This window comes from Panonychus citri, unplaced genomic scaffold, assembly GCF_014898815.1.
Source record: "Panonychus citri isolate SS breed McGregor unplaced genomic scaffold, ASM1489881v1 Contig00135, whole genome shotgun sequence".
NCBI lineage: Eukaryota > Metazoa > Arthropoda > Arachnida > Trombidiformes > Tetranychidae > Panonychus > Panonychus citri.
The window spans coordinates 436,630-450,009 of NW_026515540.1; the positions used below are offsets into that span (position 1 = coordinate 436,630).

General features: G+C 32.0%; 3 protein-coding genes across 5 annotated transcripts; 1 reads left to right on the plus strand and 2 right to left on the minus strand.

Annotated features, from left to right (window-relative positions):
• Window positions 1-391: 391 nt before the first annotated feature.
• LOC128391648 (NEDD8-activating enzyme E1 catalytic subunit-like) lies at window positions 392-2,405 on the plus strand. The gene is made up of 2 exons (XM_053351576.1): window positions 392-1,011; window positions 1,102-2,405. Exons 1-2 carry the CDS (start codon window positions 528-530, stop codon window positions 1,950-1,952), a joined length of 1,335 nt encoding a protein of 444 aa, XP_053207551.1. The 5' UTR covers window positions 392-527; the 3' UTR covers window positions 1,953-2,405.
• On the minus strand, window positions 2,389-8,279 carry LOC128391649 (TPR-containing protein DDB_G0280363-like). Of its 3 annotated transcripts, none has more exons than XM_053351579.1 (4): window positions 6,361-8,279; window positions 5,563-5,789; window positions 4,644-4,824; window positions 2,389-3,255 (listed from the first exon to the last, which is right to left on the minus strand). In XM_053351579.1, exons 1-4 carry the CDS (start codon window positions 6,969-6,971, stop codon window positions 3,066-3,068), a joined length of 1,209 nt encoding a protein of 402 aa, XP_053207554.1. In that variant the 5' UTR covers window positions 6,972-8,279; the 3' UTR covers window positions 2,389-3,065. The 3 variants fall into 3 exon arrangements, with proteins under 3 accessions (XP_053207554.1, XP_053207553.1, XP_053207555.1); XM_053351578.1 differs by having other exon boundaries at window positions 2,389-3,258; XM_053351580.1 differs by lacking the exon at window positions 2,389-3,255 and adding an exon at window positions 3,306-4,093.
• Window positions 8,280-8,680: 401 nt separating this feature from the next.
• Window positions 8,681-10,188, minus strand: LOC128391650 (mitochondrial thiamine pyrophosphate carrier-like). The gene is given in 2 exon segments (XM_053351581.1): window positions 8,681-9,521; window positions 9,524-10,188. Coding segments are annotated over 2 exon segments (951 nt in total). The 5' UTR covers window positions 9,795-10,188; the 3' UTR covers window positions 8,681-8,841.
• Between the last annotated feature and the right edge of the window lie 3,192 nt (window positions 10,189-13,380).

The window sequence follows — 13,380 nt, forward strand, 5'->3', positions numbered from 1 at the left end:
TCCAAACTTCAGGTAAAAAGATGAAGAGAAAGAAGGATTTACCATCTTCATCTTCATGAGAATCATCATGCTGATAACTATCGAAATCTTCAGAATCGTATGAGAATTTGAAAGGTTACGTTAGGTCAATGGAACTTTCATCTTTTTCTGTTGTTCGATATTGGAATTGAACCACCGACTATTCTGATCTCTTAGATTATTAAAATTCTGTCTACCTTGAGATGATTCTTATTATCGAAATACTTTTACTCTCGAAATTCCAAGAAATGGACTTTATGGACATTCGAATTGAATAATCGCTAAAAGAATCATTTGATTCACCATTTTGCTTTTCGAACTTAGGAAACGATCCCTTTGATTGGAAACATTTGTTTCGTTGTCTTGGTAACGAAAATCAATCATCAGGTTGCATTCATTTTCTAATTGTTTGGTTTTTCTTTCTTTAATTAACCGGTGAATGTCAACTTTCTTTCTACTAATTAACTGAATTGTTTGTTTCTTTTGCTCTCTCTTTACACTTGATCATCATGTCGATTGATGTTGGTAATCGATGGACTCACCTGAGGAAAATTCTTGGTCGCAATGGTCCATTTTGTCAGAGTGACTATGAACCTGGTTCGGAAGCGCTTAAATTTATTCTTGAATCGTGTAAAATTTTGATTGTTGGCTGTGGTGGTTTAGGTTGTGAACTACTCAAGGATTTAGCTTTGATGGGATTCATGAATATTTCAATCATCGATATGGACACAATTGAGCTTTCCAATCTAAACAGACAATTTTTATTCCGTGAGAAAGATATTGGTTGTTCCAAATCTGAAACAGCGGCAAAGCTCATCAACGAAAGGATTCCCGGTGTTCAAGTGAAACCTTATTTTTGTAAAATCCAAGATCTTGATCCTGATTTTTATCGTGATTTTCATGTTATAGTTTTAGGGCTCGATTCAATTGTTGCTCGTCGATGGATCAACGGTATGATTTGTAGTCTCCTCAATTATGAAGATGGTGTTTTAGGTAAGAGGAGTTTTTTGCATTCGGTGATTGATTTAGACTCAACTGCCTGTTAATTTAATAATATTTGTGCTCTTTACTTTTTCTTTGCAGACCAAAGCTCAATCATACCTCTTGTTGATGGAGGATCTGAAGGATTCAAAGGAAATGCTCGTGTTATCATACCCGGAATGACCGCGTGTATCGAGTGTACCCTTGATCTGTTCCCGCCGCAGATTAATTATCCTCTTTGCACCATAGCCAATACTCCGAGGCTACCTGAGCATTGTATTGAATATGTAAGAGTCTTACAATGGGCACGAGAAAAGCCCTTTGGGGATGTAGCAATCGATGGTGATGATGTTAGTCACATTCAATGGATTTATGAGAGATCAGCTGAAAGAGCCAATCAGTTCAACATTCCAGGAGTTACTTACCGGTTAACTCAAGGAGTAGTTAAAAGAATCATGCCCGCTGTTGCTTCAACCAATGCCATTATCGCCGCCGTTTGTACCACTGAGGTTTTCAAATTGACAACAAGTTGTTGTACTCCCATGAATAATTACATGGTTTTTAATGATGTCGACAGTATTTACACTTATACTTATGAAGCAGAACGAAATCCCAACTGTCTAACCTGTTCTCGCGTCCCACAAGAATTGAAATTTACAATTGAGACTAAATTACAAGAGATAATTGATCTGTTCATTAGTGATGATAAATATTCAATGAAAGCTCCAGGATTGACCACAATGATCAATGGAAAAAATCGGACACTTTATATTCAATCAATTCCATCAATTGAAGAAGCAACTCGACCCAATTTAAAGAAAACGTTGAAAGAATTGGAAATGATCGAAGGTCAAGAAATCGTCGTAACCGACATAACCCGACCAAATGCCTTAATATTTGTCCTCAAATTGTCAACCACCTCACAATCAAGCTCGTCAACAGAACCAAAATAATCCTGATTATGAACTGAACAGAAAAAATCTCCATAGTAAATGTGCCCAACAAACAAAAATGTTAACAATTTACGTTTCTCTTTCTAATCATTCAAACAATCAGCACTCATCAAAAAACCAAAGACAATTTGAATTTACTACCAAATAATTGCCTCATTCTCGCAGTTAATGATAATTAAGATCGAGATGATCATCTAATTAGAAATCAAAAGTTACCTGATTATTAACTATACGAATGATTCAAACCAAGTGGTTGTAAACTCCAAGTCTTTGGTTGTATAGTTAATCAATTACTTCAACAATTAAAATTGATACTTTCTAATCATTCATCATTCTAATTAACCAAAGTGGTTCATTTGTAACGTGTTGAAACTGTTAAATATTTGATAAACTCACGAAAACAAAGATACCAAATTTTTAAATTCAAATAAAAATGTTAATTGTGAATATAAATTATCATCTTTTTAATTACACTTTTTGTCTTTCATAATAATATATCGTAGCATTTGCAATAATTACAATTTACTTGGCTTTTTAGATTGAATCATATTTCATCTGTTGAAAAGGACTATAAGTTGATTGTAATTAATGTAAATTGTGTTATAAGATTGACTCATAATATGTTTGATTATCACCTATCCTCAGATTTGATGAAGTTAATTGTTAAATCAATTTGAGGGATTTACAAAGAGACAGCGAGATAGTGAGAGATAGAAAGGAGGAAATCACAATTAGATTAATAATAAACATAGTTGCCTGATTGTGAATTCTTATAATTGTTCAGGGTAATTTAGATTAATAATATAATTTTAATTTGGTAATATAATAATAATTTGTCTTCTCTTTTTTTTCTGATTTTGTTTACTTCATTCACATTTATAAAGCCAAAGACTTTGAGCTTGCGACCAAATTGTTTCAATCTTTCGTCCAGGAAATAATCAGGTAGCTTTTGATTACTAATTAAATGATCATCTTAATTGATTACATCGTTTAAATGAGATTGATTATTATCACATCTCTGAGTTAACTTTTTACTCTTATTAACTGTGAGAATGATTTAAACAGGTGATTGTAAGCTCAACGACTTTGGATGTATACTAATTGTTAATTATATCACTTAGATAATCTTTTGTAATCAACATGATGATTTGAATGATGAGAATGATGAAAATATGATTGATCCTCCATCAGATTGGCCATTTTGTGGATAAGTTCATTGTTCATGGTTTCCAGGCGATAGCAACGTTCCTGAAGATCCTGAATATAATCAACCAATTCCTTGTTCTGAAAAAAGTCATAAATACTTCTGAAAATAAAGATTGAGAGAGAGAAAAATATTATTAGTTAAATTTACAATGATTGTGGTTGATTGTCAATGTGTCAAGAGAAAATAATAATAATATGATTCATTGATTGTTGTCAGGCTTGGGTTATCATGCACAACATTATTGTATATTTTTAATGTTATTGTTTTAGTGTCAACTGAAAGTTTTTGTGTGTGTGTGTGTTTCAAAGCAATTAAGTGAAAGTGATTAGTAAATTGTGTTAGTTGGATTGTTATGGTTGTGGTGATAACGATCAACTGATTGTAAGGGTTGTTCTGGTTAAAGGGTTGATTAAATTTACGTAACATTTAAATTAGTTTAGGCTCTAGAAATACTAATGTAATATAGTTTAATTTCCTGTAGCAGGAAATTAAGATTGCTCGTTGATTGTTACGTTCAAATATGATGGAAGTAAAAAACTGTTTAAGATGACATGATGATGATGATGATGAAGATGGAGAAAATGTGATTACAACATTAAATAGCCTGAAGAAAAAGTGACAAGTGATTAACCTTGAGAAATATTAATAAATAAAATTGATTATGTGACGAGTGATTGTTAGTAGCTATCGATCAATTTGAATTGTGATGATTGGAAAATTAATCACAATAAAAGATAGTGATGGTAAAGATGACTTGATTGTCCATGTTGCTGATTTATCTCCTTATTTGATTAGAATGCTCTTCATCATCATCTTAATCATGTTCGTGTCTAAATAATAGATCGATTGATATATTGACATCGATTCTATTTCTCATCAATGAATTCTAATGATTATTGGTCTGGTTTTTTTTAGAATTCATGTTGTATGTGATCTGGGATAAAGAGAGACAATGGAAAGTAGATTATTCATCATCATGATTAAAGAAATAGGGAAAAGATTAACGAGTTAATCTTGTGAAATGATCACCAAAATACAGAATCAAGAGAATCAAGAATCAACATGAAAGTTAAAAAAGTTCATCATGCAACGAATCGATTAGAAGGGAGAAAATTCATCAGAAGAGATAATAATATGATTAAATTTATGAAGGAAGGAGAGAGAGAGAGAGAGAGAGAGTCGTATAATTTATCCATAACTACATTATAACTTTGCAATGATTAGTAAAATCAATTTACTAATCTAGATAAGAAACATAATATACGACTAATAAAATGATCATCATCAATCAATGAACTTTTCCTTCTGTTCAATTTAAATTAGATACTATGAATGATTCATTGATTATTTAGAGATGAGATTATATCATTTAACATAAATGACATGAGAAAAAAACGAGCACTTAAGGTTAATTGGGTTAGATTTTTGCTGTAAGTTATGGTGAAAGTAGTATGACAATTACAATTTTAATCAGCTAATTATACCTTGGCATTTGAACAGGTTTAGGTGGATGATATTTAGCTTTTAAAATTTCCAACCATTTATTGCTTCCTTTGGTTGATGGCGATGTTGATTCCCTAATTGTTGATGAATGATCTTTCTGAGTTTTCCGATAGACGGTGAATGCTCCTTTCCTGTCAACTCCTGGAGGTAAATTGGTCAGTCCTTTAAATAGATTGAAAAGTAAAAAAGGAAACAATTACAATCAGTGTAAACAATTAAGAGGATTGTGTTTAAAGGGATGATAATAAGACACTGATAGTAGAAAATTAAGGTTAGTCAATTACGATGATTTAAAGATTACTTTGAAGGGGGAGAACTTTCTTGGAATCAACTTTGATTAACCTTCGTGTTTGTATTAAATAGACTTCTGATTACATAAGAAAATGATATAATTAAGCTTGGATTGTTATTCGTTGTGTGTGTGCTTAGTTTTCAACTTCCTCAACATGATAGTTTCAACATGTTTTCACAGGGTATTCATTGTGTTCAGGCAAGGTCAATACCAAGAATACAACACAGTGAATACACTTGGAAACACATAAAGTATTAATAAAAGAAACACCATAAAAGTGATAAATAGAATTATCTCTAATTATTATCATCTGATTGTGTGTTCGTGTAACTCTGATTGTTGAGGTAGCAAAAGACAATTGTCAGGTAAATCTAATATTGTCTCTCTATTGTGCAGAAAACAATTGTCAGGTAAAAAAAAAAGATCAAATCTATCGGAGTATTTGAAAAAAAAAGGTAAGATAATAAGGAGACAAATATCATAGACAATAGCAAATTAACATTGTCTATGATGATTTCTAAGTGTTTGGATATGAGAAGTAGCTGACTTGTGATGTAACAATTATCTATCGAGAGAAAGAAAATTTTCAAACATAAACAAACACCAACCAAGAGCGTTATTAGAAGGTAAATTTGAGAGACAATTGGTAATTAATTTACGGCCTTGATTGCCGCTGATAGAGGGTAAACTTTTCTCCAAACAATTGAGATCAAGTGATGAGCTTCGAGCATGTCCAGGTCTTCGGTGAGGTCGTGGCGGTGGCGGAGGTGCAAGAAGGAGATCCTTTTTACCGCTTAACGGTTGGAATGATTGGCTTGCCGTTGATTGGATCAAACTGTAATTAAAATGAGAGAGAGAATGAGAGAAAGAGAGTCAATAACATGCAAACATTTGTTTTATCATTTGGAAACGTATTTAAAACCAAAGACTTTGCAACCACTTGTTTAAATCATTCGCACAGGTAATGATAATCAGGTAATAATAAATTTCGATATCTAATCAGATGACCGTCTTAGGAAATTATATCGTTTAAATTAGAGGGAATTGATTAGCATCGCATCTCTGGGTTAATTTAATCTTCTTCATTGATTATCATTAATTGTATGAATGATTTTAAACAGGTGGTTGTAAATGAACTAATCTAGATATTAAGTATTAGGTAAAAGTGATTAACTTTTAGATTGAAACAAGATTGATAAATTGAATGAATGATTTATGAATTGGATATAAGTATCGATTACAATAAACCTAAATACTAATAACCAATAATTGGTATAATTAATGGGTTCAAAAAGTGAAACAATTAGTTAAACAATCGTAACAGAATATCCTACTTAAAACTCAACTCAATCTAAAAGTTAATCAAGTGGAACAATAATATCAGATTATTGTAATTAAAGGTTTACCTGGTTGAAGATTCTTGTTGTTGCTGTTGAGCTGAATGATGTTGACAGGTTGTTGACGGAAGGCTTTTAAGAAATATTGATGAGGATGGACCACAATTGTTAATTATACTACTATTACTACCACCGATGCTACAAGAGCTATTTACACTGGTACCACTACCGTTGGTGGTATTAAAATGGTTACCATTACTACTGCTGCTGCTGCTACTGTTGCTGCCACTGTTGTTAACCGAGGGATCATATGTAATCAATTGTCCATCAGGTGAGACACGAAGAGCAACTGGATGTAATATTTTAGGATCTTTTTCAATGGAAGCAGCATTAAAATCAAAATTAGCTAATTGTATTCCATTGGAAAGATTAATATTCTCATTGGGTGAAAAATTATCAGAAAGTGGAGGTGATAATGATGATACTTTGGATTGTGGTTGTGATTGTTGTTGTTGTTGTTGTTGTGTTTGTTGTTGATGATATGATGATTGATTATATTGATGGGAAAGAGGTGGTTGATGGGCTAATGGACTTTCCAATGGTGTAGGTGAATCATTAAATCTTATCCATGGTTGTGGAGGTGATGAGACAACTCCTTTAGCTCCAGGGACACCGAACATTGTATAAGTAAAATGGTGATGATGATTAAGATGATTGACAGGTGATAATGGCAGAAGAAGAAAAAGAAGAAAAGGAAGAAAAGTGTGGTTACAGAATTCACAAGTTCCCTCAATGAGGAAAAGAAAATGATTTTTCTCTCTTCATCAAGCATTCATAAAGATCTCATCTTCTCATTTTTATTTCTCGTTTTTTTCTCTTCTCTTCTCTCTCTCTCTCTCTCTCTCACTGTGTATATGTGTCTTTTTTTCTCTTCTCTTTTGCTTCTAAATCCTCTCCATTATCTCTATCAACAATATTATCTACAACTTGATTCCAGGCACAATAATAGAGTGAGAAAAATATATATTTACACACAGAATGTTGAAAGGAAAGGTAAGGCTAAATTGAAAGAGAAGAGAGAGAGAGAGAGAGAGAGAGAGAGAGAGAGAAGAAAATTGATGATGTTGATTACAATATTATTACTACTTTTCCAGGCGATGATGATGAAGGGAAAGAAGAGGAAAAAGTGAGAGAGGCAAATATGATTGAAACACAAGTTATTAAAAGAAGAACAAGGCAAGAGGATAAATGATGTAAAAGAATAAAGATTGACACAATTATAAAAGATGATGTTGTTTGCTGTTGCTGATCTTCTGGTGATGATGATGGTGGTGGTGGGAAAAGAGGCAAGAAGAGGAGGAGGAATGTCCAAGGAGAAGAAGTTGTAATGGAAGAGAAGAGAAAAAAATAAGGATGTAGATCAACAGAAGAGAAGAAAGATCTTCAATTAAGTTGATGAATTGGTAATTTAACGTTCAGCATAATCAAAGAAAAAGAGGATTCATCATAATGATTATTAAAACCAATCAAGTAATCATTAGAATGGAAGAGCCAAATATCATCATTATAAATTGTAACCAAAAACCAGAAAAGTGATCAAGAGAAAAGGAAAATCCAAGAATCCAAATTCGTATAAAAATTATAGATTCGGGTCCAGGAACCAAATTATTTTATCGGAAATTTTTGTAAGGTGAGTTTGATTTCAGGCACTGGTTTCGAAATGTTCACATCGGACGAAAATGAGAGAGCGAAAAACAGAAAGAGATTTAAAAATTGAGATGAAAAAAGAATAGAAAACACAAGAAAAATAAGATTTTGTCTTAAACAAGAATAGAATTGTAATGTTGCTTGTTGATTGGAACAAAAAGGCTTAAACGAACATATTACTTTAGATAAAAACAAAGAGCAAACAGTTGATCATTTAATTAATCGCTTTGAAGTTAATTAATCAAAAAGAGATGAAAAAATAAATAATTAATTAGGAAAAGTAAAATTGAACCTTTTTCAATGAACACATAATAACAATTCAATCCAATCAAATTCAAAAAGAGAACATATGATCTCAACAGTTACTCCATCTATCGGTTTTTTCGGTGGAATTGTAATTCACTTTAAATTTATTTTCTATTAAGAAAATTAATTTTAATTTCTTTCTGTTAATTGTCTTTTCTTAGGATTCTTAATTGTTTTTGATTAGTTGATTGAACTAATTGGAATTTGTTTTAGTGTATTAGAACATTTAACTTGATAGATTGATTGATTTTTGATTCTTTTCTCTCTCTCTCTCTCTCTTTTGTATTTGGATTCAATTTGGTTAATTGTTGAACTTAATGGCGATCAAATGATGTACGAGTTAAAGAAATTTCTTGTCATCTCTTTCCTAAATTGGTTTGTTTAAAAGTTTGATTAAAAAGTGTTTAATGGTTAAAATTTTAACAATTAGAAATGTTTACAAGTGAAAGTATTTAGATTAATCTCATTAAGTTGATGGTGGAAGTTGACTTCTTATTAATAATTTAAATTGTGAAAGATAAATAAACTATTCAAGTATTAATATGATTTAAATAGTAATATGGCTTTTAGACTTTGATCGTAAAATAGGAAATGTGAGGCTGTTGTTACAAAGGCTTTTGCGAGGCTTGGAGTTAGACCTTTGAATAGGCCAATGAGCGATTCAGTTTTGACGATCACAATGAAACAATTAAAGAAACCCTTGTATGAAGGAGTGACTCCAAAATTCTGACGAAGTTGACTGAAACCTTGAATTTGGAGACGCTTTTTGACCAGATCAAGTGGATAGATTAGACATTTAGCTATGGTACCGGCTGCACCACCACAGAGGAAACTTTGAATGGCAGTGGGTGAGTTGACGGTGGATGAAGGTATAAATGAGCACCAAATATGATTGGCAAGTCGATTAAAGGCAAATTGGAATCCGGTGTGAGGTAGAATTTGTATTAACGATGGTGTGAGTCCTCGGTAGAAAGTCCGTAGTCCATTGAATGAGTAGATAAAAGAGAAAGAAGATCGAAAATTTTGAATGACTTTGTTCTGTCCTTGAGCGACAAGATGAGTTCTGATTACATCGAAAGGTAAGGAAGCTGCAGAAGCCACACCACCGGCAAAAGCTCCACAGCCAAAATTTATCCAAAATTTATCAGTCATGGCAAATGATTCCGATGAGTAAACGGCTTTGGTTGCAAGTTCATAGCTCCAAAATTGAGCTCCCCATAGACTATTGATAAATATTGAGCAGGCACATGACCTTTCCAAAGTGATCTGATTCCTTCCTCACGGACGATACTTTGGACACATTGACTTATACTTTTGTACTTTGAGTTTGCTGCTTTGCTTGAAATTGGTTCAACTTGCAATTGGAATCTAATCTTTACCACATCGAAAGGTTGAAATAAAGCTCGGGTAATAAATCCCGAAATCGCACCAGCCAAAGTATAATCCAAGCTGGTGAATTGTGAGCTGCGTTTCGGATCGTAGCCAACCATTTATGATATGATTATTCAAAATAACTCTCTTAATTTGTAGATCAATTCAAAACCATAAATATGGAAATGAATGAAGTTTTTAGAATGAGTTTAATTTTAGGCACTGGTTTCGAAATGTTCACATCGGACGAAGAGAGCGAAAAACAGAAAGAGATTTAAAAATTTGGACGAAAAAAGAATAGAAAACACAAGGAAAAGAAGATTTTGTATTAAACAAGAATAGAATTGTAATGTTGCTTGTTGATTGGAACAAAAAGGCTTAAACGAACATATTACTTTAGATAAAAACAAAGAGCAAACAGTTGATCATTTAATTAATAGCTTTGAAGTTAATTAATCAAAAAGAGATGAAAAAATAAATAATTAATTAGGAAAATTAAAATTGAACCTTTTTCAATGAACACATAATAACAATTCAATCCAATCAAAGAGTAAAAACCAAAGAGTAAGGAGAAAGAGAGATCAGTTAATGATGATGGAGTTGTAGTTAAAACATTTGGATCAGATGGCGCTGATTGCACTTTTTCAATGGGAAAAGAGAAGAGAAATTGAGGACGATGTGTAAAAAGTGGACTTTTTAATTAAGAGTTGAGACTTTGTGTATTTGTAGGGTCACTAATGACGAGTCCAAATATACATATTTCTTTCTGATCTGATTAGTAGTTTTCGAGAAAATCGAGTTCGAAGTTAAAACTTAAGGTCAATTTTTCTCAGCAACAACGCGTTTTCAGGTCATGAAATTTTAAATTGAATGACAACTTTTGATGCTCTTTTATCAAGCATATTTTCTTGAAAATTATCTCAAGAGCCTCGGCCACAGTTCCGTGTATTGTAACAAATGAACCTTGATTAGTCCCAGTATCAATACTTTAATGTTATTTTAATAAATATTTTCTGAAAGAACATCAAAATTTGATCTAAATTTGAAATTTCATGACCTGAAAACGCGTTGTTGCTGAGAAAATTATTGTAAGTTTAACTTCGAACAAATTTTCTCGAAAACTACTAATCAGATCAGAAGAAATATATATATTTGGACTCGTCATTAGTGGCGGTACAAATGAAAATCTAAATTCTTAATTGTAAAGTCCAATTTTTCACATCGTCCTCAGTTTCTCTTCTCTTTCCCATTGAAAAAGTGCAATCAGCGCCATCTGATCAAATGTTTAACTTCTCTTTTCCTCGTAGAGCTGAAGTCTCTTCTTCTTTACTCTTTGGTAAAAACCAAGAGAGAGCACAGGAAGGCAAAACTATCAGGCAACATTTTTTTTGGTGTCGCGAGGTAGAGCCACTAGTAGATTTGAAAAGAAAGAGAGAAAAGAAAGAGAAACATAGTAAACTCAATGCAGAACTCAAATCTAATTGTTTTTAATGATTTTAACAATTTTTATAAATTAATTGAGTCTTAATAAGTTCTACAGTTAGGCAATTTCTCGAATTTCATAAGTTATGTGTGGTTTTATTTACTTTTGTTCATTCTTAAGTATACACTACATTTATACTGAGATAATATATCAATTGAACGGAACATATTAGCTCTGATTTGAAGTGATCTTAAAGGTCTGATTTATAAGATTTGTTTAAGAATTCCCTAATTAATTCGATTAAGTTGAATTAAATCATAAACGAAACAGATATTTCCTAGAAAAGTGCGTTTAAGACTTTCGGGCTGATTATTGTTACCGATCGTAAAAATAAAGGTTGAAGGGTAAACTAACCCAACGAGAACTCAATGGGGTTGTAAATGGGAAAAGTGGTTTATTGTTAAGGGTACAATGTATGACCTAAAAAACTCAGGAGGTAAGGATAAAGTTAAACTCAAGAGTCGTTAGAGAAGTGACCCAACTTTACCCTTAGGTTAGGTTTATAAAGAAATAGTCGATGGGCATTGAACGTGTGTGATTGGTCTAACAATATTCGACGATTCGATTTTAAAAAAACTTTATTGTCCAAGACTCGAGTAACAATTAACCGATCAGTATCCTTAAATTGTAGACGATGAGCATAAAACCATTAAGAATCAACTTAATTAATTTATAAAAATTGTTAAAATCATTAAAAACAATGAGATTTGAGTTCTGCATTGAGTTTACTATGTTTCTCTTTCTTTCTCTCTTTCTTTTCAAATCTACTAGTGGCTCTACCTCGCGACACCAAAAAAAATGTTGCCTGATAGTTTTTCTGTTAATTTTAATATTAATACTTAGATTTTTTAAATTATTTATAAATTATCATTATTATTCTATTATGTTCTCCACTCAATTGTTAATATAATATAAATCACCATAAATTATTAATTGTAACCTTAACCAATTTAAAAATATACGGGAAGCATTCATTCAAGTTTGCTTAGAGGGCTCTGCTCTCTTCACTATATGTATTTTTTATATATGGGTAAATAAATTATGTGCTGTCTCTTTCTCTCTACTCTTTGAATCCAATCAAATTCAAAAAGAGAACATATGATCTCAACAGTTACTCCATCTATCGATTTTTTCGGTGGAATTGTAATTCACTTTAAATTTTGTTTCTATTAAGAAAATTAATTTTAATTTCTTTCTGTTAATTGTATTTTCTTAGGATTCTTAATTGTTTTTGATTAGTTGATTGAACTACAGAGGTGGACACACTTATTATTATTTGATAGCCTTTACAGCAAGCCTCCGAAGGCTCTACTATCTTAAAAGATAGTACCAAGAGTGAGTACAACTCTTTTGAGGGAATGGGGGATGAGGAGATTTAAATTCAAAGGAATATAATAACAATAGATTATTAATATTTATAATAAAGTAACGAAATTATTAGTTTTGTATGTCAGTTAAAATTTAACATATTCCTCGGAGGCTTGCTGAAACGGTCCATAACAAATGAGTATTAATCAGTGAGTCTAGAATCCAATTGTTCCTCATCGGCCAGTTCAAAATGCAATACAAAAGAAAAAGAGAAGATTATTATTATTATTAATTTGTGTTAAGCAAGAAGACAGCACGAAAGGGTGATCATAGGAAATTGTCTAAATGGAAAATGTGGTAAACCGGAAGTGTATATCAGTATAGTGTATGGCTTACGCCCCAAAAATAATAATAAATAAAGCTGAAAGAGTTCAGTTTTTTACCTTTAATTTTGGTATCAACTTGGTCCGTATGATAAGATGAACAATAATAACACAAAATTTAATTTTAAATTCACAGGTAAAGTTAATTAAATTAAAGTTTATCAGGAACTTAGAGCAACTACACTTAGAGCAAGAAAAGCGCCACCTACATAACTAAAAGGGTTAATCTCTTTGTGAACTAATCTCGTAGGTTAATCCAATACTAATCTAATTAATCCACTAGGGGGAGACTGTGAAAACGTAGTTGCTCTAAGTTTCTGGCCGAGAGGTTAGTGTCGTGGATTCTAGTCCACGATGACACAGGTTCAATCCTGGCTTGGGTACCCATCTGAAAAACTGTAAACCCTCAAAAATAATGAAAATGTAACAAAAATTGTAAAGGTTCAAGAGAGGCGCCTTATAAGCCTCTCTAATCGCCTATAGGGCAAAAACAATAATAAAAACTCTAAGTGTGTCCACCTCTGTAATTTG